At 53.6% G+C, this 26,610-nt stretch overlaps 1 protein-coding gene across 7 annotated transcripts in view; it reads right to left on the bottom strand.

Annotated features, from left to right (window-relative positions):
• The window catches only part of LOC133492611 (sodium channel protein type 4 subunit alpha B-like), a 51,901-nt gene that overhangs the window by 5,993 nt on the left and 19,298 nt on the right, over window positions 1–26,610 (bottom strand). For 3 of the 7 annotated variants that reach the window (XM_061805050.1, XM_061805051.1, XM_061805052.1), the window contains 20 exons: window positions 23,608–23,699; window positions 21,593–21,835; window positions 19,573–19,636; window positions 14,777–14,918; window positions 14,515–14,712; window positions 13,788–13,967; window positions 13,303–13,560; window positions 12,534–12,671; window positions 11,306–11,429; window positions 10,802–11,040; window positions 9,910–10,083; window positions 9,576–9,737; window positions 8,844–9,038; window positions 7,171–7,311; window positions 6,684–7,088; window positions 5,752–5,872; window positions 1,768–1,922; window positions 1,516–1,689; window positions 1,197–1,319; window positions 467–757 (listed from right to left, as the gene is read on the bottom strand). In XM_061805050.1, coding sequence (XP_061661034.1) covers window positions 467–757; window positions 1,197–1,319; window positions 1,516–1,689; window positions 1,768–1,922; window positions 5,752–5,872; window positions 6,684–7,088; window positions 7,171–7,311; window positions 8,844–9,038; window positions 9,576–9,737; window positions 9,910–10,083; window positions 10,802–11,040; window positions 11,306–11,429; window positions 12,534–12,671; window positions 13,303–13,560; window positions 13,788–13,967; window positions 14,515–14,712; window positions 14,777–14,918; window positions 19,573–19,636; window positions 21,593–21,835; window positions 23,608–23,699 — 3,619 coding nt within the window. Of the gene's footprint in view, window positions 1–466; window positions 758–1,196; window positions 1,320–1,515; window positions 1,690–1,767; window positions 1,923–5,751; window positions 5,873–6,683; window positions 7,089–7,170; window positions 7,312–8,843; window positions 9,039–9,575; window positions 9,738–9,909; window positions 10,084–10,801; window positions 11,041–11,305; window positions 11,430–12,533; window positions 12,672–13,302; window positions 13,561–13,787; window positions 13,968–14,514; window positions 14,713–14,776; window positions 14,919–19,572; window positions 19,637–21,592; window positions 21,836–23,607; window positions 23,700–24,257; window positions 24,350–26,610 lie in introns of all 7 variants that reach the window. The other 4 variants (XM_061805057.1, XM_061805053.1, XM_061805054.1 and 1 more) reach the window with 4 other exon arrangements.

Below are 26,610 nucleotides of genomic sequence, written 5' to 3'. Positions count from 1 at the left end.
GTCACCCGCTCACTCTGGTCCGCCTCCTCCTCCTCCTCCTCCTCGTCGTCGTCTCTGGCGCTCACGTCTGCCTACTTAATGCCTCTAAAAATAAAAGCCTCTCACGGCTGATTGACCGGCGGCGTGCAGGACGCCCGCGGCGAAGACGAAAGTACGAAAGCGGGAGGACGCGGCGGCCGTGAGGGGAAATGCCTTTTCAGCTCCGGAGGAGGTGGAGGGAGCGGGAAGACGGAGAAGAGAAACGCGGGGAAGAGGAAGGCACAGGACCAAGAAAGGGAGAAAAGTAGGGAAAAAAGGGACAGAAAGAGGAGAAAGCAAAAGTAAAAAAAAAAAAAAAGTCAAATGTCGAGAGATGCGAAAGCAGAGAAAAAGAAGACAAAATTGACGGAAGAAGAGAGAAGGAAGGAGGACAGCACGGCGGAAGCGAAGGAAAAGAGGAAAGCCCGTCGGCGGGCGGCGTCCTCACCACTTGGAGCAGCGCCAGGTAGCCGGCGCCCACGTTGTCGAAGTTGACCTTGACCTTGGTCCAGTAGTAGCGCTCGCCGTCCTCGTCGCGGCGCTCGCGGAGGGCGCGGCACTCGGACTTGTTGTTGACCAGGGCGGCGTCGTAAGCGCGGCCGGCGCGGTCCACGCAGCGGCCGAACTTGCCGGCGAACAGGTTGACGCCCATGATGCTGAAGATCAGCCAGAAGATCAAACACACCAGCAGCACGTTCATGATGGACGGGATGGCGCCGATCAGCGCGTTCACCACCACCTGACCGCCCCGCCAACACCCGCGTCAGACAAACGCTCAGGCAAAGCTCACTTGTGTGCGCCTAAGACCCTTTTCCCACCGCTCGTACCGCTCTTCGAGGCCTACTAGTACGAAATCACCAGTCAATGACCGAGTTGCACTGGTAACACTAGTAGGCGTGTACCGCGCACTTGTAACCGCTTTGCAGTGCACTTGCTCCCCAACTTAACCTCCATAAAGTAAAAAGCTACTAGTGTGATGTTGTTTTCTTATTGAAGACAAAGCGTGTCCTAGTGCGTGGACCTGAAGCTTAATGCTCCAAAGCCATTTGAGCATTTCTTCCAAATCGTTGAAGAGGAAGCCCCGACACGTGCATACTCGTCTTAGTCTCAAAAGTGAGAAAATCATGACTCGTAGGAAAGTCCTCCGACTCAGTAGTGAGCGTACTGGCCGCACCCACCCGCATGCCCTCGAAGCGGGAGAGCGCCCGCAGGGGGCGAAGCGCCCTCAGGGTCCGCAGGGACTTGATGGCGGCGAAGTCCGAGTAGCCCAGGGTGTTGGCCACCAGGCTCACCAGCGACACCTGCGGGACACCACAGGAAAGACGCATTTGAAGAAGATCAGCGGCACGTGCCGCACGTTTGCTTTCAATCGCTCTCGGTTAAAACATTTCCCGGAACGGATCAATCCCGAAAACGTAAATTGAAAGAGAGGCCTAAATTTCAACTCTTGGCTTTGATTTTTTTTTTTTTTTTCAAAGTCGGGCGACACGGACTTACGTCCACAATGAGGAAGTCGAGCCAGCACCAGTAGTTGGTGAAGTACTTCTTGAAGCCGTACGCCAGCCACTTGAGCATCATCTCCAGGATGAAGATGTACGTGAAGATCTTGTCGGCGTACTCCAGGACCACCTTCACCACCTTCCTCTGCTCGATGTAGATGTCCTCGAAGGCCTGCGGAGAGGAGGACGGCACGTGAGGCGGGGGCGGGGGCGACGGCGCCGCGCTTTGGGGGGGTCTCTCGAGGCTGACCAGGGCGCCCGAGCTGAGCAGGATCATGAAGATGATGAAGGACTCGAACCAGCTGTGCTCCACGATGTGGTAGCAGGTCTTCCTCATGCGCCACCACACTTGGCCCCCGCCCGCCGCCGTGTCCACGTCGCAGCACTTGAACCTGGACACGCACGCTGCACGCACACGCACACGCACACCAACAGCAGCTGTCACTCACTCAAGCCGCCACGCAAATCTCACAAAGCTATTTGCCGCCTGGAATTGTAATTTTTTTTTTTTGAAGCTTTTCTGGTCGAATTGCGACCTGCGTGCCCACTTTTGGCCACAACATGCCAGGGCGCCACTGAGCTGGGCTCGCAGAGGTGCAGCCGAATGGAGTCGATGCCGTTTTGCAGCACTACTTCGACGCCGTTGACTTGTGGGACAAAAGAACCAATCGAAGCCACCGTCGTCTGTCTTCTTTCAAACAAACAGACAGCGGGCGGGGCGGGGCGGGGCGGGGCGGGGCCCACATTTGGCCCGACTTGTCCCCCACTGACAGGAGGCGGATTTTGGTTCTAGTTTTTGACCTTCTTTAGTACTCAGCCGTGGAAATCATCGAAGCAAAAACGGCAGTTTCACAGCAAAAAGCAAACGAAAGACAAAAAAAAAAAAAAAAAAAAAAAACGTCCATTGCAACAAATTTCAACAGATACGCTTGGAAAGTTGCGCAACGTTTTTATGACGCTGTTCTTGTCTTTACCGTTACGAAACGTGTACTTCAGCGGTCCCCCGCCATTTGCTCTGTCAATAAGGATTACTTGAACCTGTAGCGGCCTCAAATGGGATTTATCGAATCATTATTTAATGAAAACCATGGCAAAAAAAAAAAAAAAAACGGCCGTCTGCGTGATCAGACAATATGAAAATGAAGCGTATTGTCTCATTGCAGTGATTCGCGATCGATTCCGAGCGCCTTCCTCTCGACTCGTTGTGTGCAAGCGCAGAGTGTCGCCTTTCAGGAACATCGCAGACCCTCCCGCTGATTGCCCGTGTAATTAACGCTGCGTTGCCGTGGTTACCGATTTAACGCCGCGGCGTTCCGTGGGCTTACGGGAAGGCCGTCATCGCTGCTTCTGGCGAGTCCACTTTGGAGTATTTCTCCCATCTTCTATTGTGTACTGGTACCGTCGGAGCGTCACGAAAAGTCTCATCGGGTCATTTAGGTTCTTTTGTTGAAGCGGACACGTTCCCGCGTTCCTCAGCACATTTTGCACATTTCCGGTAGATGTTTTTTCTTTTTTTTTCTTTTTCTTACGTCCACCAGAAATGAGCAATACGTGCAAAGCGATGCAGCGTCCTGGCCAATAGCAGCCACGGTGACCCCGGTGACGAATGAAAAAGTTTGTCCCAGATGTTAATTCATTGTGGCTGCTTCTGCTATGTGTGAATTGACCACCGGGGGCAGTATGACGCAGCCACGCAAAGAGTTTTGCAACGACCGTATCTGAAGAGACTCGGAGACAGTTGCAGTAATGATAGTTGCCGTGCGCGGAGCATAATGAATTCATGCCTGTGAGTTTCGTCCTACTGTCGGTCTACATGTGTTGCTGCAAGCTCGTATCTTGAACAACTCGTCTGTGGGCTCAATCGTATCTGGAGGACCCCACGGTTCAGCGCACTAGTAGCATACCGAATCCACGCTCAAATGGCTTGCCAGCTCACTTGTGGTTCTGTGCACACGAAGGAGAACGTGTGTCAGTGAACATCTTGCTCCTGGGCACTGCGGCACGCTGCTGCCTTCCTGACACGACATCGCACGCGCGCTCGTGGTTGACGCGTGCGGTGTCACGTCAGGCAAAGAGCCGGCATTTGGCGGCCTCAATCCAAAGACGCGCGTTCATCGGCTTCTTTTCTTTGCGCGGGAGCAAAATCCAACAGATTTTGGCAACCGCGTGCACGAGCGCTCAACGGGATGGCAAAACGGCATCAGACGGTGGTGTTAGCAAAGAATAATACTTTTGCTCAATAGAGGTTAAGCCACATTAAAATTTCATTTTGAAAATCAATTAACATTTGTTGGGGGTCAGTTGTTATCCATCAAGGTCACAACTGATTTTATTATTTGTCATACTTTAAATGGAGTTTGATGACTTTGCTCATGACATGTTGACATATTTTTGATTTTGATGTACGAATCTCGGTGTCGAAAGACTTTCTTTGATATTATTTTCCTTTCATACATATATATATATATATGTATGTTTTTTTTTTTTTTTGCTTCCTTCACACCCGCCGTCTTTACTGTGGAAAACCTGGTGATGTTGCCGCCATCCACCAGGGGGACCTGGGCTCGGGCGGCCATTTTGCATTCTCACAATAGCAAACAGCGAGATGGATGTCGTGTATTGCTCGGACATGAATGAATATGTACGGATTTGCAAAAGTCTGGGACGTCTCGGACGTCTGCGCCGTTATGACGACCGTCTCGTGGCCGTCACGGGTAGTTCGGCTGATTTCTGCACTAGTATGCCGTTGATGTCTTTGTGGCTAAAAAAGGAAATCCCTACCGTATGTTTGAAAGGCCCAGCGGCGTTGCCTCCGTCAGTGAGGAGCGGTTCGACTACGAAATCAACAACTTTTGAAAACGGGACCTTCGGTCGCAGAAAAGTCGCACGTGCTACGTCGTGACTCTTATTCATGAAATGAGATGAAAACGACCCAAATGCCTTCCTACAGTGTCCAACTATTTGTGCAAAGTGGCATGAAAGTAGCCGAGCTCAGCAAGAACGTGGCGCTCTTCATCACAAGTAGGAAAACAAGATGGTGACCTTCACTTATCTTCAAGCTGGCTCAACACTTGCTGGGATTTTCCCGCTCAGCTGACCTTTCTGCCTGTCGCGTGAATAATTTGCCAAACGCGCACGCAGCAGCTGGATCGCGAGCACAACTTTTGTTGGCTTCTTCTTGTTCCCGCCCGCTCAATCAACAACTACATTTGACGACCATGATGCTGATGTCACGCGTGCCCTCTCCGAAACGCAGCGGCGAGCGGGTGGCCGGCGGCGGCCGCCGGACCGGCCGGACGTCCTGCCGAGTGGGAGGGGCCTCGGCCAGCTGGTCCAGATGGGACACGTGCGCACGCATGCGGAGAAACATGAACGCACAGCAGCTCGTTTGAAAGGATGTCAAGAAAAAACTCGAAACGTGTTTTCCCTACTGGTATTAATTTGTTAACAAATTACTGAGGAAAAAAAAAAAAAAGAAAAGAAGCCTTTTCGGGGGGGGGGGGGGGCGGCGCGCACGAACAGCTGGTCCGGTCTCGTCGGTTCCCCCCCAGGGGTAACGGGAGCGCTGCCGAGTCAGCCGCCGACGGCATCGATCTTCCGCGACGTGCCAGGAGGCGCGCGGTTTGCGGTCCTGCGGGAAGGAACCGAGCGACCGGCGCCAAAAGTCCGACGCCAGTCGCTCGTTCCCCAAAAGTCCGATCAAGTTTCGGCACCGAAACGTAGCCGCTCGGTCTTTGAAATGAAATACGATTGTGTCGCGTTACCCACATTTTTTTTTCACATTTGTTGCAAGTCAATGCCGACGAGATTCAAACCCAGAATCCCTGAGCCGCTACTGTGACGCAACTCCTCGTGGCCGCCGACGTGCAAAGTGAACGCAAATTGTCCTCACGCAGCAGATCGGGTAAAGAAAAGGAAGGAGAAGGCCGCTTTGCTGCGAAGCCGCTGAGTCAGGCGGCCCCGCGCCATAAATCTCACATGAAAGGATGAGGCCGAGGGGGCGGGGCTTGCGCCCACCGCGTCACGCTCGTCAGCTGTTACCGACTCGCTGACCGTGCCAGGTTAGCGGCGGGCGTTTTGGTGCGCCGGTGGGGGGGGAGTACAAATACTTTCTCACTGTACTTGAGTACATTCTTCAGCGTCTGTATTTTACTCTACGTTCTACTCATGCTGACTTTTTGATTCAATATAACCGTACGTACGTGCGTGCGTGCGTGCGTGCGTGGGCGCTTACTGTCTGGGAAACAGTTTTCGGGGTCCGTGGCCTCTTCGGCCATCTCGGAGTACTCGTCTTCCTCGTCGCCGGGCTTCCTCAGGTCCACCGTGCTGCCTTCCGACAGGCTGATGTCGTCCTTCTGTCGAGCACATGAACGCATCGCCGTCGTGAGGCTCGAGACGTGGCGACAATGACGACGCGCCGAGTGCGTGTGTGTGTGTGGGGGGGGGGGGGCGCTTACAAGTGCCCACGCACACTCTTGCAGTGCATCATGGGAGTTCCCAAACAAATGTAGCTAGAATTTGGCCCGCAAACCTTTCTTTTTTTTTTTAAACAAGCAAATGTGTCAGCTCATTTGACAATAAGCTGTAAAATAAAAGAAAAAAACACATTAAAAGGCAAGTCAAAATGGCGGCTAAATATTTATTATTATTTCATTATTAATTATTTCTGGAACTTTTACCAGTAAGTGCTATCGAGGTGCTTTTATTTACATTTTTTTATTTTTTATTACTTTTCCAGTAAAAAAAGGTTTTATGTCATGGAAAGTGAATGCAACAAATCTTACAGCATATAATGACTTGAATTATAATTACTGAAGAGTATTTGATAAATCAAAATTAAGATGTTAGCAGAATTTTGTATTACTTCATTTGATATTATTGAATTCATCCAATTTGGGGGAAAAAATGTCGGCGGGGAGTTCGCGAGCCGACTGAGACAACAAAGCGGGCGCGCTCCTGAAAGTGATCAGCGGGAGCCGTCAGGGTGGAGCGGGTGACGGGCACGGCACAAATCTGTCGTTTTGCGTTAGGTGCTAAGAAGGATCTCGCGCTGGCGACCTCGCACACGCGCGCACGTCAACAATGCACACATGCGCCGCTGCGGAGCGAGGAAATGGCAAAGCTCGACGCCAGCGAGTGAACCCGAGCGCTCGCGCGTTACCTTACCTCGTCGCGCTCGGCGCCGTCTCCCCGCGAGTCGTCGCTGCGGTCGTCCCGCTCCGCCTCCTCGTCGTCGTCGTCCTCCTCGTCGTCGGGAAACTCCACGTCGGACTCGCCGGGCGCGATGGGCACGCTGACGGTGAGGTCGGGGTCGGTCACGTAGCTGTCGTCGTCGGGCGCCGCGTACTTCTCCACGTGGCGGCCCGGGAGGTGCCCCCGGTTGAGGGGAGCGGGGCGGGGGCGGGCCGGGCAGCGGGGGCCGACGTCGGGAGCCGGCGCCGCGCCGGAGACGGCGCCGTTGGACTCGGCGGCGGCACCGCCGCCGCCGAGACGCTTGAGCTTCACGCCGCCGTCGGCGTCTTTGCGCTTCTGCCGGCGGCGCTTCAGGTTGCCGTTGAAGAAATCGGCAACCTGCGAAGGAAAACCCAAAGACAAGAACCAAGTAGAACCGGAACCACAGTTTTGCTCTAGCCGCACTTTTTCTTTTGCCGACCTGACGGCGGCACCACGCCAGGCCTCGGCCGATCCTGCGGATGGCGACGTGCAGGTTGTTCATCTCGCCGTCGTCGTCCGGCGCCGACAGGTTGTCGGAGCTGAAGCTGCTGAGGAGCAGCGCCAGGAACAGGTTCAGCAACTGGGGACGCAAACGCAGGCGGCGTCAACGCAATTGCGGCCTGTAGCTTTCGGAGCAAGTTAGCGCTCATTTGAAGTGACACGTGCAAACGTCAGCCGGAAAACATTTGGGCCACCTGTGATGTCGTGTGCGTGCGATATACACACGTGCGCACGTGAACGGAACCGCTCCTTACCCGTGGTAACCCGTGTAACTTAGCATCTTAGCATCTAAGCCTGTTTTGTCTCTGCCCAGACGTTACGTAACACTTTGATCCAGAGACTTCCACTTGCGTTTGTGTCGGAGACAACCGGGCCAGTGGGTCAATATCTGGGACCCGAGCAGGTGCGCGCGCGTGAGATCACGTGTCCGATTTCGGTGTCCCCAAACACCGCCGGTAGCGACGGATCGATGCCGTCCGTCGGGTTGCGTGACGGGTGACCTTCGACCTGACCAAAGCGTGTCGACAAACGCCGGCGAGGAAGTTTGTTTTTGCTGGATGACAGCAGTTTTCATCCTCATTTAGAAGAACGTTATTTACGTCACAAGATTTCGCAGCCATTAACGTGCGAAGATGAAGGAGCAAACGCACAGAACGCGTGCGCGTTTTTGCGACGGACGCTGAAGTCGTCGTCGTGACTTTGGAGGATGAGGAAGAGCCTTCTTTTATGTCAGCGAGAGCCAAACAAACAAACCTCGGCGTGAACTCAATCAACTTCAGCTCTTTCCCACACGGTGATGTGTTTTTGCCGCTGGTCCTCATCACAACAAGACCCCCGGGAAGAACCGCTGCAGCTTCGGGGGCGGGGGGAGGAGAGAGGGAGGAGGGCGCCGTCCGCGGCTCAGCGGGTGAATCGCTTGCTCAGGGAAACGCGCTCACCTGCTCGTTTGTCATACGCGGAAAAAGAAAACTAAACGTGTGCTCGCCTGCCGCCGCTGAACATTTGTGCTCAGCCGCCGGGGTCGGCCCGTTCCCTGCGCGCCGCCAGATAAACTTGCTGCTGCTGACAGGGGAAGAATATCTTTGTTTGTGTGTTTTTGTGTGTGCGCCCCCCCCCCCCCCCCCCCACAAACGCACACTGAGCTCCCACAATGGACACAAACACACACTTTGGGACAAAGATGGAGGTGAGGCGCGCGCGCGCGCGCACACGTGACGGCTTCGCGGGGGAAATTTCATCGAAAGCTCTGCTGAGTGGGAGACGACAGGAGGGCAGCTTAGCCCCGCTAAAGAAATCCAGCAAGAAGGAAACGAGATGCTGGCAAATGAGAATATCGCCAATGGGGGGGCCTGTGGAGAGTTGCTACACAACCTGAAAGACAAAAAATCTACCGTCTCGTCAATTAAAGAGGAAGGAAATGCAAATGTTGTGCTTTCCTACTGTGCACTCCAGTAAGATGGGAAAACTGCTTTCTGAGAACCTGCACGGCTGCTCCGGCGGAACAAGAAATGGAAGAAACGAGGCCGGTCCCATCCTTTTCCTGCGACCCATTTCAAAAACGATCGATCGCACCTGCCGAGAAGGTCGCGTGGCCCCAGGGTGCCCACTCACCACCAGGTTTCCGATGACCATGACCAGCATGAAGACCAGGATGCAGAGCGGCTGCCCGGCGACCTCCATGCAGTCCCACATGGTCTCGATCCACTCGCCGCACAGCACCCGGAAGACGATGAGGAAGGAGTGGAAGAAGTCCTTCATGTGCCAGCGAGGCAGCGAGCAGTCCTTGGAGATCTTGCACACGCAGTCCTGAAGGCCAAGACGGGACGCCGCACGGGGGTCAGCCCGGGTCGACCGCCCCGAGACCCACGTTTACCGCTAAGCCGTTTTGGAGAAGTCATCAACAATTTAAAAAAAAAAAAATAATAAAAAATCTACAGCTTAAAAATAGCCTTTGGAACTTGACCGGCTCGAAAATCAAAGACCTTGTCACCAGTGAGATCCACTGAAAATGAATTTGAGACTCGTTTTTACTGATCGATCGGAATCCAAGCGTTCGCTGCCGCTGACAAATATATTCATCAAAAACATTTTTCAACGGTTTGCCGCGGAAGAGGGTCTGGCACCGATTTTCTATGAAGTTCGAGCCTAACCTATGACAAACTGATCCCTGTAGATGGCGGTGTGGCGTCGCTTTGAATTTCAAGTCAGCACAGTTTTTCAACGAATCCCGTGTGCGGACCATCGCAAAGCCAGGACAAACGTCATTATTTTGCCAGGTAATAAAACTCGACGCAGAGCGCGCATGTCGCCGGGTCGGTCCCCGGCCGGCAGTCTCGAGGTCACCTGGTAGTTCTTGCCGAAGAGCTGCATGCCCACCACGGCGAAGATGAAGACGATGATGGCCAGCACCAGGGTCAGGTTGCCCAGGGCGCCCATGGAGTTGCCGATGATCTTGATCAGCGTGTTCAGCGTCGGCCACGAGCGAGCCAGCTTGAACACGCGCAGCTGATCCGCGGTCGAGGGAAAGACGAGAGATGAGAGAGAGAGAGAGAGAGAGAGAGAGAGAGAGAGAGAGAGAGAGAAAAAGAGCTTCGGGTCTCACACCGCGACGACGTGGATTTTGGAACGCGCGTCGACCCGGGCCGTGGTTTGGACCGCCCCGATCAAGCTGTCTCACCAGTCGGAAGGATCGCAGCACGCTGAGTCCTTCCACGTCGGAGAGGCCGAGCTCCATCAGGCTGAGGCAGACGATGATGCTGTCGAAGATGTTCCACCCTGTCTGGAAGTAGTAGTACGGGTCCAGCGCGATGATCTTCAGAAGCATCTCCGCCGTGAAGATGCCCGAGAACACCTGAAACCCAAAAAAACCGCCGCGGGCGCCACGCTGTCACCGACGCCAGCATTCTACTTTGGAAACTGAGCAATCTTAAATGCATCTTCCAGAACCGGGAGGCAGATGTGCTAACCTGCCGACGACTTGCTCCCTTAGGTCCACATCTACTCGTAACGTTTAAAAATACATCTTTTTTGGAAGCTAGATAAGAATGCGCATAGGGCAGAGAACGCCAGTACGTCCGCGCGCATCTTCATCTTTACAGCGTTGTTGTGTGAACGCTGCAAACTTTCAAGGCGTCGAGTCTGCGAAATGGCGGCGTCGTGACGGCGTCAGGCCGATTGTGAGCTGCGGAAATCCTGTAATCCTCGCAGATGCTTGCGTTGCCTTTGGCTCGCCTTTTAGCCTTTCAGCCCGCACGCAGGATCGTGTCGGGACACGACCCAGTCGAGACGGGCGGCGCCCGGCGCGGCTAGCGTGTGTACGGCTGTTCCTTTATTGGCCAGTGGCAGGAAAATCATACATGTAAAACTGGTTATTCTGTTACTTTTCTCAAATTTGGAATTATCGGATAAAATACATTTGACTGTAAATGTGAATAATTTTTTTTCCCATTGTTTTTATTAAGAAAAAAAATCATCAGTCATGCAATTATTTAATGAGGTGACCGAATTCCGGGGAGGAAGACGAACACGTCCGGATCGCGCTGTGAATGCGCCGTGGCCCGCCGCCTTACCAGGTTTCCGACGGTGAGCATCCCGTTGAAGTCGTCGGTCATGGGGTAGTGCTCCATGGCCATGAAGAGCGTGTTGAGCACGATGCAGACGGTGATGGCCAAGTCCAGGAACGGGTCCATCACCATCATCTTCACCGCGCGCTTGACCTGCAGCCACCAGGGGGCGCACTCCCACACCAGGTGGCGCCGGGCGAACGCGTACCAGCACGGGTGGCACTTCTTGTGGGCCTCCTCCAGTTCTGAGCCGGCGGGTTACAAAAACAGCGACAAACAACCTTCGTGCTGTCATTTGACAATGCCGCAAAAAAGGCCAGCTAAGCAGACTCAAACCCCATTGAGCATGTTTGTTGGGGACAAAGCAGGCAGAAAAGCAAAAGCGAAGCAAAAGTAAAGTGCTCATGGGTAGAAAAACAAATAAAGTCAGCGCAAAAAAGGGAAGGCCCACTCGCGGCAAAGAAAGCCTCCTTTTCCGTCATGCTCGGAGCCAATTCTGACGATTCTCACCCTCCATGGCGTCCGTCAGGCAGCTGGCGGCGCTCAGCGCTCGGCCGCGGCGCTCCGGGCCCGGCGTGGACGTCGTCTGCGGGAGCGGAACCGCGCTCAGTTCCGTGCTGGATGTCGGAAGCTGCTAGGAGCACACGTAACACGTCAGGTCAATGTGTACACCCTACACGGGGAGGCCAAAAGACGGCTTGCTTATGGGTTATAATGTTGTGTATTTGTTGAGCTGCACTTTTCTAACATTTTTCCTTCCGACCACTTTAGAGCGCCTCATCGTTGGCACTGAGTGACAGAAGACGGTCGCGCGTTTTAGAGCGCCTCGTTATCAAACGTGGAGGCGGACGCGAGATGCTCCAGCAAGCCCGGGAAACAGGATTTGCTTTTTGAGTGGGGGGTGGGGTGGGGGGGGGCTTCATCCTGTTGCCGTGGTGACGGCATGATACACAAACACACCCCCTCTTTTATGTGCGCTTGTGTGCGTTTAGAGGGTGGGGGTCAAGATAAGCAGGCGATGGCTGATTCAGGGCAATCGCTGCGTGTGGCCACTTGATTAGGTACACACACAACCTGAGGACATTTGGCGCTCGCCTGTGTCAGCCCCCCCGCGCCCCCCCCCCCCCCATTTCATTAATGAGATTTATTGCAAAGTGTGCGCTATGCTGGCTTTTCTTCTTCTTTTTGATTTGGCGAGCGCAAGACGCGGCGTCCCGGAGGTTACCGAAGGTCCCCTCCCACGGCCGCCCCCGTCCGGCCCGCCCGCCGTCGGGGAGGCCGGCTACAAAAGCGCCGCTTTGCCTCCGCTCGGCGGCCCGTCACGTCGCCATGGTAACATTTGCGCGGCAACCGCGGCTCGGGCGCGAGCGTCGGGACGGAAGCTCGTCGCCGGCACGCGGCCGCTCTCCACCGTCGTCACCCCGGGCCGAGTCCTGGCCCAATTTTTGGAACACTAGCCACTAATATTTCAACTTTTAAAACGTTTAACGCTGCGTCAACAAAACCGAATCAAGTCCAAACGGCTGAGTGGAGCGCAGGGGGCGTGGCCACCTTAATTGACAGCTCGTCCAACGTCAGCTTCAGTTTCACCTTTGACCCCGCAAACCACGAGGCTCGCGTGCGTTTCCTCTTATCGGAGCTGGCAGGCGTGTGCGCATTTAGCTCATGATATCAGAGCGCAGCTATGCAAAGTGCCGATTCATAATTCGGACGGATGCGCTCTGTGCCGCCCACTCACGCTTTCCTCCTTGACCTTCTCCATGATGCCGGCAGCCAGCTGCCCCTGCGGCGCCGGCGGCGGCGGCGGCGAGACCACCCCGTTGTGGTCCATGGCAACGAAAAGCTTCCCGTTGATGTTCAGGCTGGGATAAAATACCTGAAAAGCAAACATCTGGTTAATATCAGAGAAGGCTGCGTCTGGACAGTTCAGGATCGTGTCGCCTGATGACGGACGACCATCAACAACATTCGGCTATTTGCTGCATTTTGGCGTTTGCTCTTTTTGGTTTTTGAACTAATGTGATGATAGAACAACTTCAAATTTTTCAAAATTTTCTGGTTAATATCAGAGAAGGCTGCGTCTGGACAGTTCAGGATCGTGTCGCCTGATGACGGACGACCATCAACAACATTCGGCTATTTGCTGCATTTTGGCGTTTGCTCTTTTTGGTTTTTGAACTAATGTGATGATAGAACAACTTCAAATTTTTCAAAATTTTCTGGTTAATATCAGAGAAGGCTGCGTCTGGACAGTTCAGGATCGTGTCGCCTGATGACGGACGACCATCAACAACATTCGGCTATTTGCTGCATTTTGGCGTTTGCTCTTTTTGGTTTTTGAACTAATGTGATAAGAGAACAACTTTAAATTTTTCACATTTTTCAAAATTTGGCCGCCAGTATTTTCCCTTTTACTGAAAAGGAACACCAGCTGATAAATATCGCTCGTTGACTCTCGGGGCTTGGGGGGGACCCAGAAGCGACGCTTCCCCTGACCGGCGCGCTACCTGCGAGCCCCTGCTGGCGGCGCTGTAGGTGCTGGGGCGGCGCGCGGGTCGCTGTTGGGTCAGGATTCCTCCAAAGGTGCCGCCGCTGTACGTGCGGCTCCGGACGCCGTCCGCCGGGTCGCACGGCGCGCCGTAGCCGTCGTCGGCCGTCTCCGCCTCCGAGCCGCGGCCCCTCAGCCGGAAATTGAAGATGGACGACACCTGGCTGCTCCGCCGCGTTCTGGTGGAGAAAGATCGGGCCGGCGGCGGGTGGAGGGGCTGGGAAGGGACGAGGGTGCGCGCCCATTAGCTGCCGAGTCTTCAAACGCGGCCCACGTTCCCGATCCCAAAATTGGATTCTTTTCGTAATTTCCTCTCGGAACGCAGTATTCATCATTTAGCGCGCCCGCGCAAGTGGGTTAGCAAGAAGACGCTTCATGTGCGGCTTAGCCAATAAAGCTGATTCCGATTCTGGAGCAGTGCCACTCTCTCCTCGGGGTCCTCACCTTGGTGCCCTCCGTCCCGTCGGCCTGCAGCAGCCGCTCCTCCGATAGGTTAGCCTCCACGTCGGCCACGCCCACCAGCGCCTGACTCCGCCGCCGCTCGTCCAGCGGAGGGCCCAAGGGAGACGCCTCCGGCGACGTCACAGAGTCCAAGTCCGAGTCCGGGGCTTTTTGTGCGGAAACCTGGCGGTAGGAGGTAAGCCTCAAGTTTTAAACGCCCTTTAGAGTGCCTCGTTGTCACAGAATAGAATGGGAAACCCCTGCGACCACCATCTGGGATGAATTCCGCCCTCTATTTTGGCTACTGTGATCCAACCTTCCATTTTCAACCGCGGTTAGTCCATCTATCGCAGCCCAAAGGCGGACTACACCCTGAACTGGTCGCCGGTCGGTCGCAGGGCGAATACAGACACGGACGACGCCGTCACTGAATGGGAACCGAACACCGAACACAAGTAAGGCGACATTGGTGGAGCGGAACACCATCGGTGACGCGTTTGAATGCGGTCTCAATCGGATTCTAACTGGCCGGTGTAATTTACAGCACCGGTGATCCGGATCTGCCCGTCCTAAAATTTGGGATCGGGATCTGACTGAGCCAGATCAACTTTAGTCATACAGGTTACGTGAAATTCAACAACCCCTGTGAATTCAAAATGGGGATTCTTTTGATCCAGATGGGGGGTCCGGAGTGAAAGCAGGAAGCGCCACCGCTCGCGGGCCAAGCTACCTGCTGCTCCTTCTTGAGCCGCTCGACGGCCAGCTGGAACTCGCGCTCCTTCTGGCAGGCCTCGGCGATGGTGGCCTGGTTCTGCTCCTCGTAGGCCATGGCCACCACGGCCAGGATGAGATTGACCAGGTAGAAGGAGCCCAGGAAGATGACCACCACGAAGAACACCATGTAGGTCTTCCCGGCCGAGCGCAGCGTCTGCACACGGCCCACGTTTAGCGCCGAGCGTGCGGCTGGCGCGGGAGCCCGCCGCTAACGGTACCTGGTGGTAGAGGTTCTCCCAGTAGTCCTGAGTCATGAGGCGGAAGAGCGACAGGAAGGCCCAGCCGAAGGTGTCGAAACTGGTGTAGCCGTAGTTGGGGTTGCGTCCCGCCTTCAGGCACTCGAAACCGTCGGGACACTTCCTGCGGCACGACAACATTTCGTTGGCTGAGGATGACGATCGTTCGCGTTCGGTACTCCTCATTATCCAATTCCTGTTCAAATCACTTCACCGTAAGCAGCAGCGGCAGCTGGGCAAACATGAAACACTTTGTGGAAAGAAAAAGAAGCTCCTTTAATGCCGCTGCCAGCTCAGGTTTACCTGAAAACTGAGCTTCAAACAAACTGAGTTGTGCCGTTAAAACAAGTAAACAACCGCCCAAAGAAAAGGCCCTGCTCGCTTAAGGATAACATACGTTAGAAAACAACATGCTAACAATTAGCTTCAGGAGTTGTGGTGCACGGACCACAGATGGCGGAGCAACACATCTAGACAGACAACAATACTCACATATAAAGGGCGAAAAATTGTGAGATTTTATGGGGGGCAGCGGAGAGCAGATTAACGCTACTTGTAATTAGGTTAAGTTGTAGCTGTTGTTACCAGTCTGTTACTAGGTCTTCGACTAGGTGTGCACTCACTTGTCTTACTGAAGAGGACAAAACGCATTGCACAACTTCAACTTTTAAGCTGGATGTCAAGAAATGTGGCCTGCTCAAGCACAAATCACAATAGTAATGACAATGCAGTACACTTATATACTGTATGTCACCCTTTTGTAGACACTCAAAGATGATTGACAATTTCGCAGTCCAGCTAATTGTGTAGCAGTCTGACGGAAGCACGGCCGCCCTTCTCCGCCGACGTCCGACGGGATACGAACGGACGAGCCTCTGCTTTCCGGGGGTTCGAGGGCCGACAAGTCGGTCGAGTAACGCCGAGGCCTGCCGGTGACGAGCCGTCCGTCCGTCTTAATGCGATAATAAAAAGCGCCGCGGCGATCGATGCAAATGGACTTTCAGAGCCCGGGCGACTCGAGCAACGCAACGTCGATGCTAACACGATACGCTAACCTGCTGACATAACAAACGTCGCGGGGGGGGGGGGGGGGGGGGGGGGTTGCACGCACACACTCCCAAACACAATGTGACTAATCGGTCGTCCGCTGTCAACTTGACGACGCTGAGACTGACACACACCCGGAGCGGAGCCGTGGCGTCGACGCGGCGGCGTGCGAGCGGCTCTGATGGCTCCGGCGTGTGCGCTCGCTACCTCGAGGACACCCAAAGTGGCCGTCAGGGATCCGGAAAACGCCGACGAGAGGGCGTGTCCACACGGGTGTGCGTGTGAGTCCGAGGCCCCGCTGGGGCATTTCAGACCCGCATCACACCACACGCATAAATGCTTCAAATTGGTCTTCAGAATGGAATGTGAAAGAAGAGGTCAAAGTTCACGAGGAGATGATTGTTGATAAATTGTGTAAAAGTTGGGAGACAAAGACAGATGGACTCAAAGACAAAAGACGTTGGGCCCATTCGTCCTGTGTGTGTGTTCCCCTGCCATTCCGTTTGCCTTCAGCGCACACACACCTTCAATTATAACATTCAGGTAAACTGAAGCCTGGGAGGAAGCCAGTACTTAGCGTCACTATGGCAACCGTATCCCTCCGCTAGTTGCCGGGGGAGATTGTTTTGTGCCACCTTTGATGGGGGGGGGGGGGGGGGGTGTTTGAACAAAATGTCTGTGCGTGCGTGTGTTTGTGCTCAGTCATCACACGCATTCCCCCAATGCTAACCGAGTCGCGTGCGCTTGTTAGAGCCTGCCACTCACGCATTAGCATTAGCATCAAAGCGGCGCTAAGGTGTCTGACTCCGCCCCCCGGCTCCAGCATCTATTCCGGGAGCGGCCGGCGACGATGATGTGACTCGCCAGACATTCAACACCGGCCCGTCCCGCCCTTGACCGCCCCCCTGAGGGACTTGACGACCTCTGACCTCGGCCAAGCTGCTGAGCTGGAAGGTGAAAGTGGGAAAAACGTTTGAAAGGTCACCCGACACCGGGTCGACACGTGCTAATGCTAGCGTGCTAGCATTCTTTTTGAAAGACATCGTGGGTCACCGAGCTTTGGGCACGCTAATGAAAACGCACACATAGACACATGCGCACGTGCACACCCAAACAGGAGCGTATCCGTACGCGCGTGTCATCCCGACGTCTGCCAGCTAAGTGCTAACTGGTTGGTTAGCACGTTTGTGTCTGGCTCTCACACGCCACCCTGGAAATACACCCGCTTCTGGACGGCGGCGGTTCCTCCGGCGGGCGTTTTGTTCCTAAAAAAAAAAGTCGGGACGCCACTTAAAGTTTTACGTTTCACTTTGACGCTTTCAAATCAAATTGGATTTGATTTTCCCCGAGCGGGACGAGACGAAACCTTATCACGCTTGTCCTGCGCTTTCCCAGCATGCCCTGCCGCACCTCCGTGACCTCTACCGATACCGGTATTCTTATTGGTACGGCAACCTGTCCTAGTACAGGTCCTGGTATTGGTATTGGTACCGGTACCGGTATTAGTACTGATACTAATTCAAGTGGTACCACCACCTGATATTGATGGTGGTCCATCTCCGATTGCTAGTGCAGCTAACGCTACAAGTACTTCAGCGCCAATTGCTGCTTATACAGGAAAGAATATTGCTACTAGTGCTGCTTGCGGGTGTACTAGTACTGCTTTTCTGACGAGAAATTTGCCACAACGCACTTTTTGCTGTCGAGGGAAAAATAGAAAGACAAAGAAATCCTAAATCCAGTATACTGGAGGCTTACAAGTGCTGAATTCTTTTTGTGCGCACGCACGCACGCACACGGAGCCCCGCAGAGCGCGGTGGAAGCCTCTTTGGCGCGTTTGGCCGTAGACGCAACAGACGTCACGTGGTTCGACTCCCGCCGAGCTGGCGGTGCACGCGGCACACGCGCACAATAGAAATCAACAACCATTTAGAAAAATGTTTTGGTGTTGCAGTTAAGTTATTGATCTGTGTAGCTTTTAACATAATGTTTGAAGGTACAAGTGCAAGCTGGGAACTTTATGAACACACTCGCACGCATACTCATGTGCGCACACACATAAAGGCAGAGAAGGTGCCCGACACAACGACGAATACGCGTCCCAGGAAGGTTCGCCGCCTAGGCCATCTTTTTCCTCCGTCTCCAGCGTGACAAAGAAGGCCCGAGCGCCCCAAAACCGAACGGCCATTACAGCCTCTTCTCTCTCGCCACGCCCGCAAAACTGCCAGTCTTTGGTCATCAGCCACGCCCACAGATTCGATATTTCGCCCGATGTTTGCCCGTTAGGAGCCGTCCAGGGTGACCCGCCTCTCGCCCACAGTCACCGGCGCCGCGGAGGCTCATTTACGTAATCCGTGACCGTTAGAACGATGACAACGACGATGACGATGGCAATGAGGATGATGACGACAAGGAAGTTGATGACAACGACGATGACGACGACAAATCAGCGCCGAGCTCAGCCGGCGGTCGCAGCGAGTGTGTCACAGCGGCTCAGCTCAGTGACCTTTGCCCTCGGGGTGGCTGCGGCAGCCTGGCGCGCACGCGGCGAGATCAGCGTCACTGTCGCCAGTGGTCGAGCGCGGCGACACGTGACGAGGTCTTTGCAGCAACACGAGCGCGTTTGTTGATGGCCGTTGCCGTGGTCACAACATCATCATCAACACGGCCAATGCCGACTTTGTGGACCGGCCACTAGAGGGCGTCGGTCCAGCCGGACGACTAATTAGTGGCTAACGTGTTAAACCGGAAAGCGGGAGCCGACAGCTGCGAAGCAGACGCTAACCACTAGGGTGCCGCGCTGGCCGGCGGCGAAATCAGCGTCACTGTCGCCAGTGGTCGAGCGCGGCGACACGTGACGAGGTCTTTGCAGCAACACGAGCGCGTTTGTTGGTGGCCGTTGCCGTGGTCACAACATCATCATCAACACGGCCAATGCCGACCTTGTGGACCGGCCACTAGAGGGCGTCGGTCCAGCCGGACGACTAATTAGTGGCTAACGTGTTAAACCGGAAAGCGGGAGCCGACAGCTGCGAAGCAGACGCTAACCACTAGGGTGCCGCGCTGGCCGGCACCTCGCCCGCCCGTAAAAGGACAATTGAGTCGTATTCTTCTCTTCTTTGGTTCCTTTGGCTCCATCTGTTTTGCTCCACTCGCCGCCATCTGCTCTTCTTCCTCGTCACCTCCACGCTGGCTCGCTCTTGTTCCTTCATCATCGTCACGCCTAACCCAAACATTTTCACAATCGACTTCATTGCGTCACTAATGACTCTTTTTCTGTTTTTCTTTTTTGTTTCCATCTTCTTTCACGGTGGCTCCTTGTTGCTCGACCCCCGTTTTGATCTTGCTCATGTCGCTAATACGGTAGCCACCTTCTTGTCAGTGCTTTCCTGGCAGATTGATCTCGCCCTCGATCCATCTTCCTTTCCGCCTCGCCTCACCTGAACCTCGGTCCGCGTTAGCCCGCGAGCTACGTGTTAGCATCCCGAGATGCTTTGACGCGGCGCGCTCCGCCAGCTAGCCGGAGGCGGCCCGTCGCGACGCCGCTCTGGTAGCGGTGTCAGTCCGAGTGTCATCTTCCCGCTCTCGGCGTCAACACAGTGGCGATCGCCGTCCTCGGTGACGGCCCCCGTCACGTGACCCCGCGGCGTGGCGCACTCGCACCCGTTTGTCACAAAATCTCCTTTTTTAAATGTTATTTCGAGCGACACGTGAAGCCGACGCGAACTCACCCCGCGTCGCTGCTGTTGCCGCAGATCAGCGCATCCTTGGCCCCTTCCACCTTGTAAAAGTTGTCTGCCAAAAGAAAGAAGTCGCTCGGTCACACCAGTCACAAAACTGGCAAAAATGTCTATAATTTTTCTAAAAGCAAATGTTTGTAAAAAACAAAACAAAACAAAAAACATACAAAGATGGTGGATGATTAAAAATTGGGAGAACGTTTACTCTCAAGAGGCTGAAATTTCAAGATCATCAAACAAGGTCTCGAAATGATTGACGGTTTATCGAAAAATGATTAATCAATGAATTGATGCACCCTTTATTCTCTTTGTGTGTGGTGATAGTTTAAAAGTTTGGCATTGTCCTGACGTGCAGCGTTTCATTTTCCATGTTAGCATGAACCCAGTAGGCCTTCTTTCTTTCTCTCTTCTTTTTCTTTTCACGTACGACGGCGTCACATTTCAACAGAGCGAGCGCTAAGGAATATTTCGAAAGGGTCTTTTAAGCAGTTTCAATGAGTCGAAAGCCCACGGGAGGGCTAAAGGTGACCCAAAAAGTGTTGGCAGCTCTCGGGCCGATCCGCTAAGTGCACTTTTTCTTTTGGAAAAGGAAGAGCAAACAAGTCGCGGCCAAACGCGGCGGTTTTGCCCAACGGCGTCTGCGTCTGCGTCCGCCCGGCGCGAGTGGGCTGGCGATTCAGACGCGGAGGAAGCGGCGTTTGATCGTAAAAAGCGGTTCCCGTGTGGGGCGCTGTTGCGTAAGGAGACGCCAAACTCTGACCTTCAAAGCTAGCTTGACATTTCCCTCCACTCGCCTTATGGGAACAACTTTCAGCGCGCTCATCTTTTATTCAGCATACGCGCACAGACGCGGACACACAACATCCATCCCACGTAAAAGTAATCAGGGGAGCAAAAAAAAAAAAAGAAAAGTTCCATCTTCCCAGGCACAAACATGTCCATTATGCTCCATGAAGCCAAAGGAAGACTTTTATTGCGGCGGGACGTGCTGCTGTGTTGAAACAAACTTGAGATAATGCTCAAAGACAACTTTTATCGTGGTGGCGGGACAAGTGCCATGTCGGAAGGCAAAAAAAAAAAAAAAGCTAAAAGTTCCACTGTAGCCGTTTCCAGGTAGGACATAGAAAGCGAGCGTGATGCCGTTTTCAAGCGAGAGGGGTGGTGCTGAAAAATTTGCAGTTTGAAAATCGCTGCATTTGCAAATCACCTTCAACCGATATTTTATTGTATACACTGCAAGGACAAGATATTTCATATTTAAGGTGATGAACACTGTAGCAAATCGTCATCAAAACAAATTTTACATAACTGTAAAAGTCGACTTTTATTGCAGCTGGACGAGATACTAGATGGCTTTTATTGTGGTGGGACAGGCTCTTATATACTTGTGCTTTTGTGTTCTGCAGAATACTATTATTTTTTTTTAACATCTAACACCTAACTTTAATCGTGGCGGTTCAAGGAAGGATGACGTCGACAAACTTTCCATGATGTGAAAAGACGGCTTTTATCGTGCGTGTCAAGGAAAAGAAATGGCTCTCATGCCAGAAGAGCACTTTTATTGTGGAAGGACAAGCGAGCTGGATGTTGCCGGCTATTGATCAACACGTGGCGGCCGCGCTCTCGGATTTCACGGCAGCTTTTAGAGGGTCGATACGGACGCCTGCGGGGACGCTCGCTGCCTCGTTTGTTTGTTTGTTGGTTTGTTTGCTTTGTTGATTTGTGATGGACAGAGACGCAAATAGAAGCCGCATTAGCATCCGGCCGCATTAGCAACCAGAAACGCAACGAGGTGGGGTGGGGTGAGGTGAGGTGAGGTGAGCTGAGGTGAGGTGAGGTGGGGGGGGGGGGACGGCAGCCCAGCGCTCCACCAGAACCACAAACGTCACACGCGACCGCCTGGACTGGGGAATACGTCCTTAACTCATTTTGAAGCAGACTCCCAAATCGAGCAACTGATTTGAAGCCGCAGCGAAAGAATTTCTTAAAACTTTTTGGTATGCTCTCTCACCCTCGTGGGCGACGAAGTGCCTCATGGACGTCCAAGTCCTGTTGTTGCAGACGAAGGAGGCGTCGGCGGGCAGGCTGCCGTTGACGCAGTGCAGCGTGCTGCGGACGCACTTCTGACGGAGGTTCCCCATGAAGAGCTGAAGGCCGATGAGGGCGAAGACGCTCAGGCAGAAGACGGTCAGGATCATCACGTCGGCCAGCTTCTTCACCGACTGGATCAGAGCGCCCACGATGGTCTTCAGGCCTTACGGACGGAGCGCGGCGTTAGCCTGCCGCTCGGCGCTCACGGCAACGGGTCGCGCTCACAACAAATAGTCGCGCAACAACCGGGAATCGCTCGCTCAATCGGTCGCAAACAGTTGGAACGTGCAGCAAGAGAGGTGAGAACCGACAACCAATTGGGGCAATTTTTTTTTTTTTTTTTTGCCATTTGCACGAGCCTTAACCTGGAAGTATTTTTTAAAAAGGCCATTTAAAATTAAAAGAAAAATTAGAAGGAAAAAAAGCAAACGCTTGCATGCAAACTTTAAACCACCTTTGGCACTTTTTCTTGTAAGCAACCTTCATCAAAGGATCCTATCCAGAATCCTTCATAGCAGCACTAAACTTTACCGATTTCAATCATTATCCTCCAAAATACTAACGTACGACGTTCACGTTAAACAACATCATCATAGCTATTTTTTCCAAGCCCATAAGAGAATAAAATGCCAACAGAAGTGATTCTGACAACCCAAAAATACGACAAGCAGCGCTTTTTGGAGTAGTTTGGCGCTACAGACGTGTGTCAGCAACACTCAGCGCCATGGTAACAAGTCCATCAAACAGTCCCAGTGTGTTCACAAGAAAGCAGAAAGGTTACGATATTTGGACGGCGGAGGCCAAATATCGTAACCTAAAAACATTTCATTGCCATTTCCGGGCTATTGTTGGATTTTTGCCACGAGACAAAATCCACGACTCAGCAGTAGAGCAACACATCACAAAATAGACGCCTTGAAAATGCAAAGTTCGTATTCATTTTCAGCTAGAACTAACGGAACGTTATAATCAATGTCATTCTCATTCACGACGCAATTAACGGCCATTCGGTTCAACGAGTCAACTTTTCAGTGGACCGCACAGAAACGCCCCGCGCGGCTAACGGAGCATTCGACCAATCGAAAGCCGCGTTCGGAATCATGCGCTCGTTCCCGACTCTTGAGAATTTCAATCGACGTTTCACAAAACATATCAAGGTCCACTATAGAAAAATACTGCGAGTACAGAATGAGGAGCCGATTCCAAACGCGGCCAAAGACGAGCACGGCGGCCGAGCGAACAGAAGCAAAACGTTGAATGGGGCCAATCGGCCTCCTGTCAACTTTTGCGGACGACCCGAATGAATCGACAACACACACACACACACACACACACAAGCTAGCAAAACAAACGCAGTCGGGACGGTGACCAAGAACAAAAGGAAAGAGGAAGAAAACGTGGAGGAAGAAGCCTGGCAGCAGTCAATCACCGGCACGCTAATCTTTTGATTTTCTAATTACTAATTAATGTGTTGTTGTTGTTGTTGTTACGACTTTGGCTATAGTCATGCTGTTAGCGCTCTATGCTAACATGCTCAGTGGAAGCATCCAGAGGTCAGCTTGCATCAGCTTGCACATCTTTTCTATTGCACTCTTAACTTTTGGAAGATTTGGAGGAACTGGACGCAAGTTCAACTTTTTCCGTTAGCGGCCAAGTAGCTGCCGTGTCGCTACGTCAAGGTGACCTGTTTGAAATTTCTTCAGGAACTGATGGCGCCCATTTTCTCTGCATCCATTCCTTTTCCAGGATCTCGGGGTCTTTTTCAAAGTCCCGCTCAGCTCCATCATATGTCCCCTTTAACACAAGGTGCAGGTCTGATGCCCTTTGTCTGCCGCGTTCTCGACCTCGCATGTCCACTCGCGTCCTGCGTTCTACGATAGCGTGCGACACGGCGTACGTTTGCTGCCACGAGGCGGTTTTGCGTCGCGCGCTCACCTGGGATGACTGAGATGGTTTTGAGCGCTCGCAGCACCCTGAACGTCCGCAAGGCCGACACATTACCCAGGTCGACAAACTCAGTGACATATCTGCAACGAGGCCAGACAACACAAAGACACACAAGAAGGCGTCACGCACAGACGCACAAAGACGCACGGACGCCATTGGACGCGTCGCCGCCTGGAGCCACGACGACATGGAAAGCTGGGCCCGGAGTTTTTCCCATTTCCTGGATACCCAGCGTGAGGTCCGTGTACTTATGGGTGAGCTCGTGCCACTGGTAGTGCAAAAAGCATTCTTCGCAAGACTAGTGTGGCCTAGTCATTCTATTATCAATTAACGGCTTCCCTCAGTTTGACGAGTAAGGTCGATCGATAGTGGCAGCACTAGTAGTGGGGGGGGGGGGGGGGGGGGGGGGGGGCAAAAGACTACCACAAGGAGCGTACTAGTACGTGGACCGAAATCTGGATGTCAAGGATATGGCTCAAGAGACTACTTCCTGTCTTCCGCTCCCCGGAGGGATTCTCCTTGGGCGTGGGAAGCGTGGCGTCGGGACTTAACACACACGGGACGGACATAGGAAGACGTTTACGAGCACACCGCGATGGCGAGCCCCGCCCGCCGGGTTCCGCGAGTGCCGGTCTTACCTGGGATGACCGAGATGGTTTTCAGGGCTCTCAGGACTCGAAAGGTTCTCAGTGCCTGCAGGTTTCCTACTTTGATAAACTCTGTTAACAGCCTGTGGGGGGCAGTGTGGTGCGTGCAGCAGCGACAATAACGACAACAGAAGAAGAGAAAACAGAACTCTCACACGTCTCTTCTTTCGTCATCTTCAAATGAATGAATTCAAACGAGCAAACGGAGTCAATCGGACGTGCTCAAAAGCGACCTCTTCAAACGTGCGCCCAAAAAATTTGGTATTATCACCATGTGGATGATAAGCAATATTTTTTCAATCTATTTTTCATATGAACACAATCAAGATAAATGCGGGTTGGAAGTTTTTGGAGCTGTGCCCAATCGACGACTTCGCCGGTTACGTTTGGTGACGGGAAGTCACGATGTTGACATTTTTCCATCCATTTTGTCCATAGCGGGCAGGGGGCGGGGCCAGGTGGGGCCCACCCCAACCTCACCTGCTTGCCGGCCTATCGCAGGCCACATCCAGCAGAAACACACAAACATTGGCAGCTCGGGCCAATTTCGACTCGACGTGTTTTTCTCATGTAAAATATGCGGCGGAATCGCAGAGAGCGTCCGGCCGACTAGCTCTCTTTCACGTGGCCGGCGATTAGCGGCTAACGGCCTTGGAGGAGCGCTCATATTTCTCCCCCTTGACTGGCAGATTGATTGAATTAGCGTCAGGGTTGCGGGGGGCAGTGGAAAGAGGGGTGGGGGTGGGGGGGGGGGTCGTTAGGCGCGGCGCCCGTGCCGGCCAGCCGGCGCAAGGCTCCACGTTGTACTTTTTTGTGCCATGCAAACGTGTCGAGCGGGACTTTTCCACCACGGGGGCGCTTCCGACGGCAGCTTTGACGGGGGCAACCCGCGTGCACGGGGGAACGCTGCCCGAGAAAACCGGCACGGGACGTCGGCCGCCGTGCGACGCACATTACTGTCGTATCAAGTCGTGTGCCGTCGGCCGCCATTGGACGGCGATCGCCGTCATGTGACCCTCACGTATAATGTTTTTAACGCGATGACGTCACGTGACGCTCACGTAACGCTTTTACGGCCATGTGACGCCGACGCAGTGTGATTGGAGGCAGAAGAGGGGGCAGGACACTGTTACCGTGGTAATTGTGACTCAGTGGGAGGGGCCGAGAGCATCACTCAGTCAGTCGGTGTGTGTGTGTGTGTGTCCGGAGGGGTGTGTCTACTTACTGACCATCACTCTGTTTTTAATAAAGCTCGAGGTGACGTTTCAGGGGCACAGTAAGTGCGGGTGCACTAATATGTGACTTATGTGTCCCTGTGGCGCTAAAGATCCGTCGGCCCGCAGGTCAAGGACGTGCGTCGGCAGCCGACAATAATGAAGACGTCGGGAAGTCTGCTTGGACATTTCCTCCAATTCCACTTGAGTGAACTTTTTGGAATATTTGCTGAAAGGTAGCATGATTCACATCCCAAATGCAATTGATTTCTTTACAGTCAGGATGAGCGGCAACGTGTCACACCGGAGGCGGCAGATATGCACGCTGGCAGGTGTCCTTGAGAACGGCCATTTTGCCCCGCGGGGGCGGCGGGCGGTCACCTGACGCCGCACCGTAGATGTGGTGGCGGATGCGAGGGCGCTTTCATCAAGATGCTTCAATTTCGGCGGCGGGGGGAGACACGGCGCTTGATTAGATACGACAGCGGTGGGCCGAGCCCGGGGGGGTGACGCGACTGCGGCGGGTGGGGGTCTCGCTCGCTCTGCCTGATTGATTGCCACCAGATCGCTAATCAACGTGATTAGCTCCGAGATTTTGATCAGGGAAAAGCCACGCATGCAAAGAACGGCACTGGCGGGGCCGGGGCTCGAACCCCGGTCCTCGGAGCAGCGGGGCCGAGGCGCTGACCCGTCGCTCACCGTGCCCTCCCGGGGGCCATTTTGCCACTCAGCTGACTCGCTCTCGTTCTAAGTTTCCCGCCGGCGTGACGCCAAACGGGGGCCGACCGCCTTTACGGCTCGTGGAAACGAAAGATCGCACGGTGCGAAAATGCCGCTTTTGATTTCAGGATCGTCGGAAGGCGTACGTGTTTGGAAGCGTAAAAACCTAAATTTGTGAGTTGAGTTGTCGCATTCTAATGTCATAAAGTTCAGGTTCTAAGAATAAATGTAGCATGACTATTCATGTTTGAACATTTTCATGTGACAAACTTTGTTTTTCACCGCCAAGGAACAAACGTTATCAGCTTGTAAAATGACTTTCACATTTAGCAAAGCCAAAGTCATTGGCGGAGCCCGACCAATCTGCGTGCAGCTTCTTTTTGTGTCTTGTAAATCAAAGTTTGCGGCTT

The sequence above is a fragment of the Syngnathoides biaculeatus genome, chromosome 19 (assembly GCF_019802595.1).
Source record: "Syngnathoides biaculeatus isolate LvHL_M chromosome 19, ASM1980259v1, whole genome shotgun sequence".
NCBI lineage: Eukaryota > Metazoa > Chordata > Actinopteri > Syngnathiformes > Syngnathidae > Syngnathoides > Syngnathoides biaculeatus.
The sequence above is the reverse complement of the archived record's forward strand: the minus strand, read 5'-3'. Positions and strand labels throughout refer to the sequence as shown.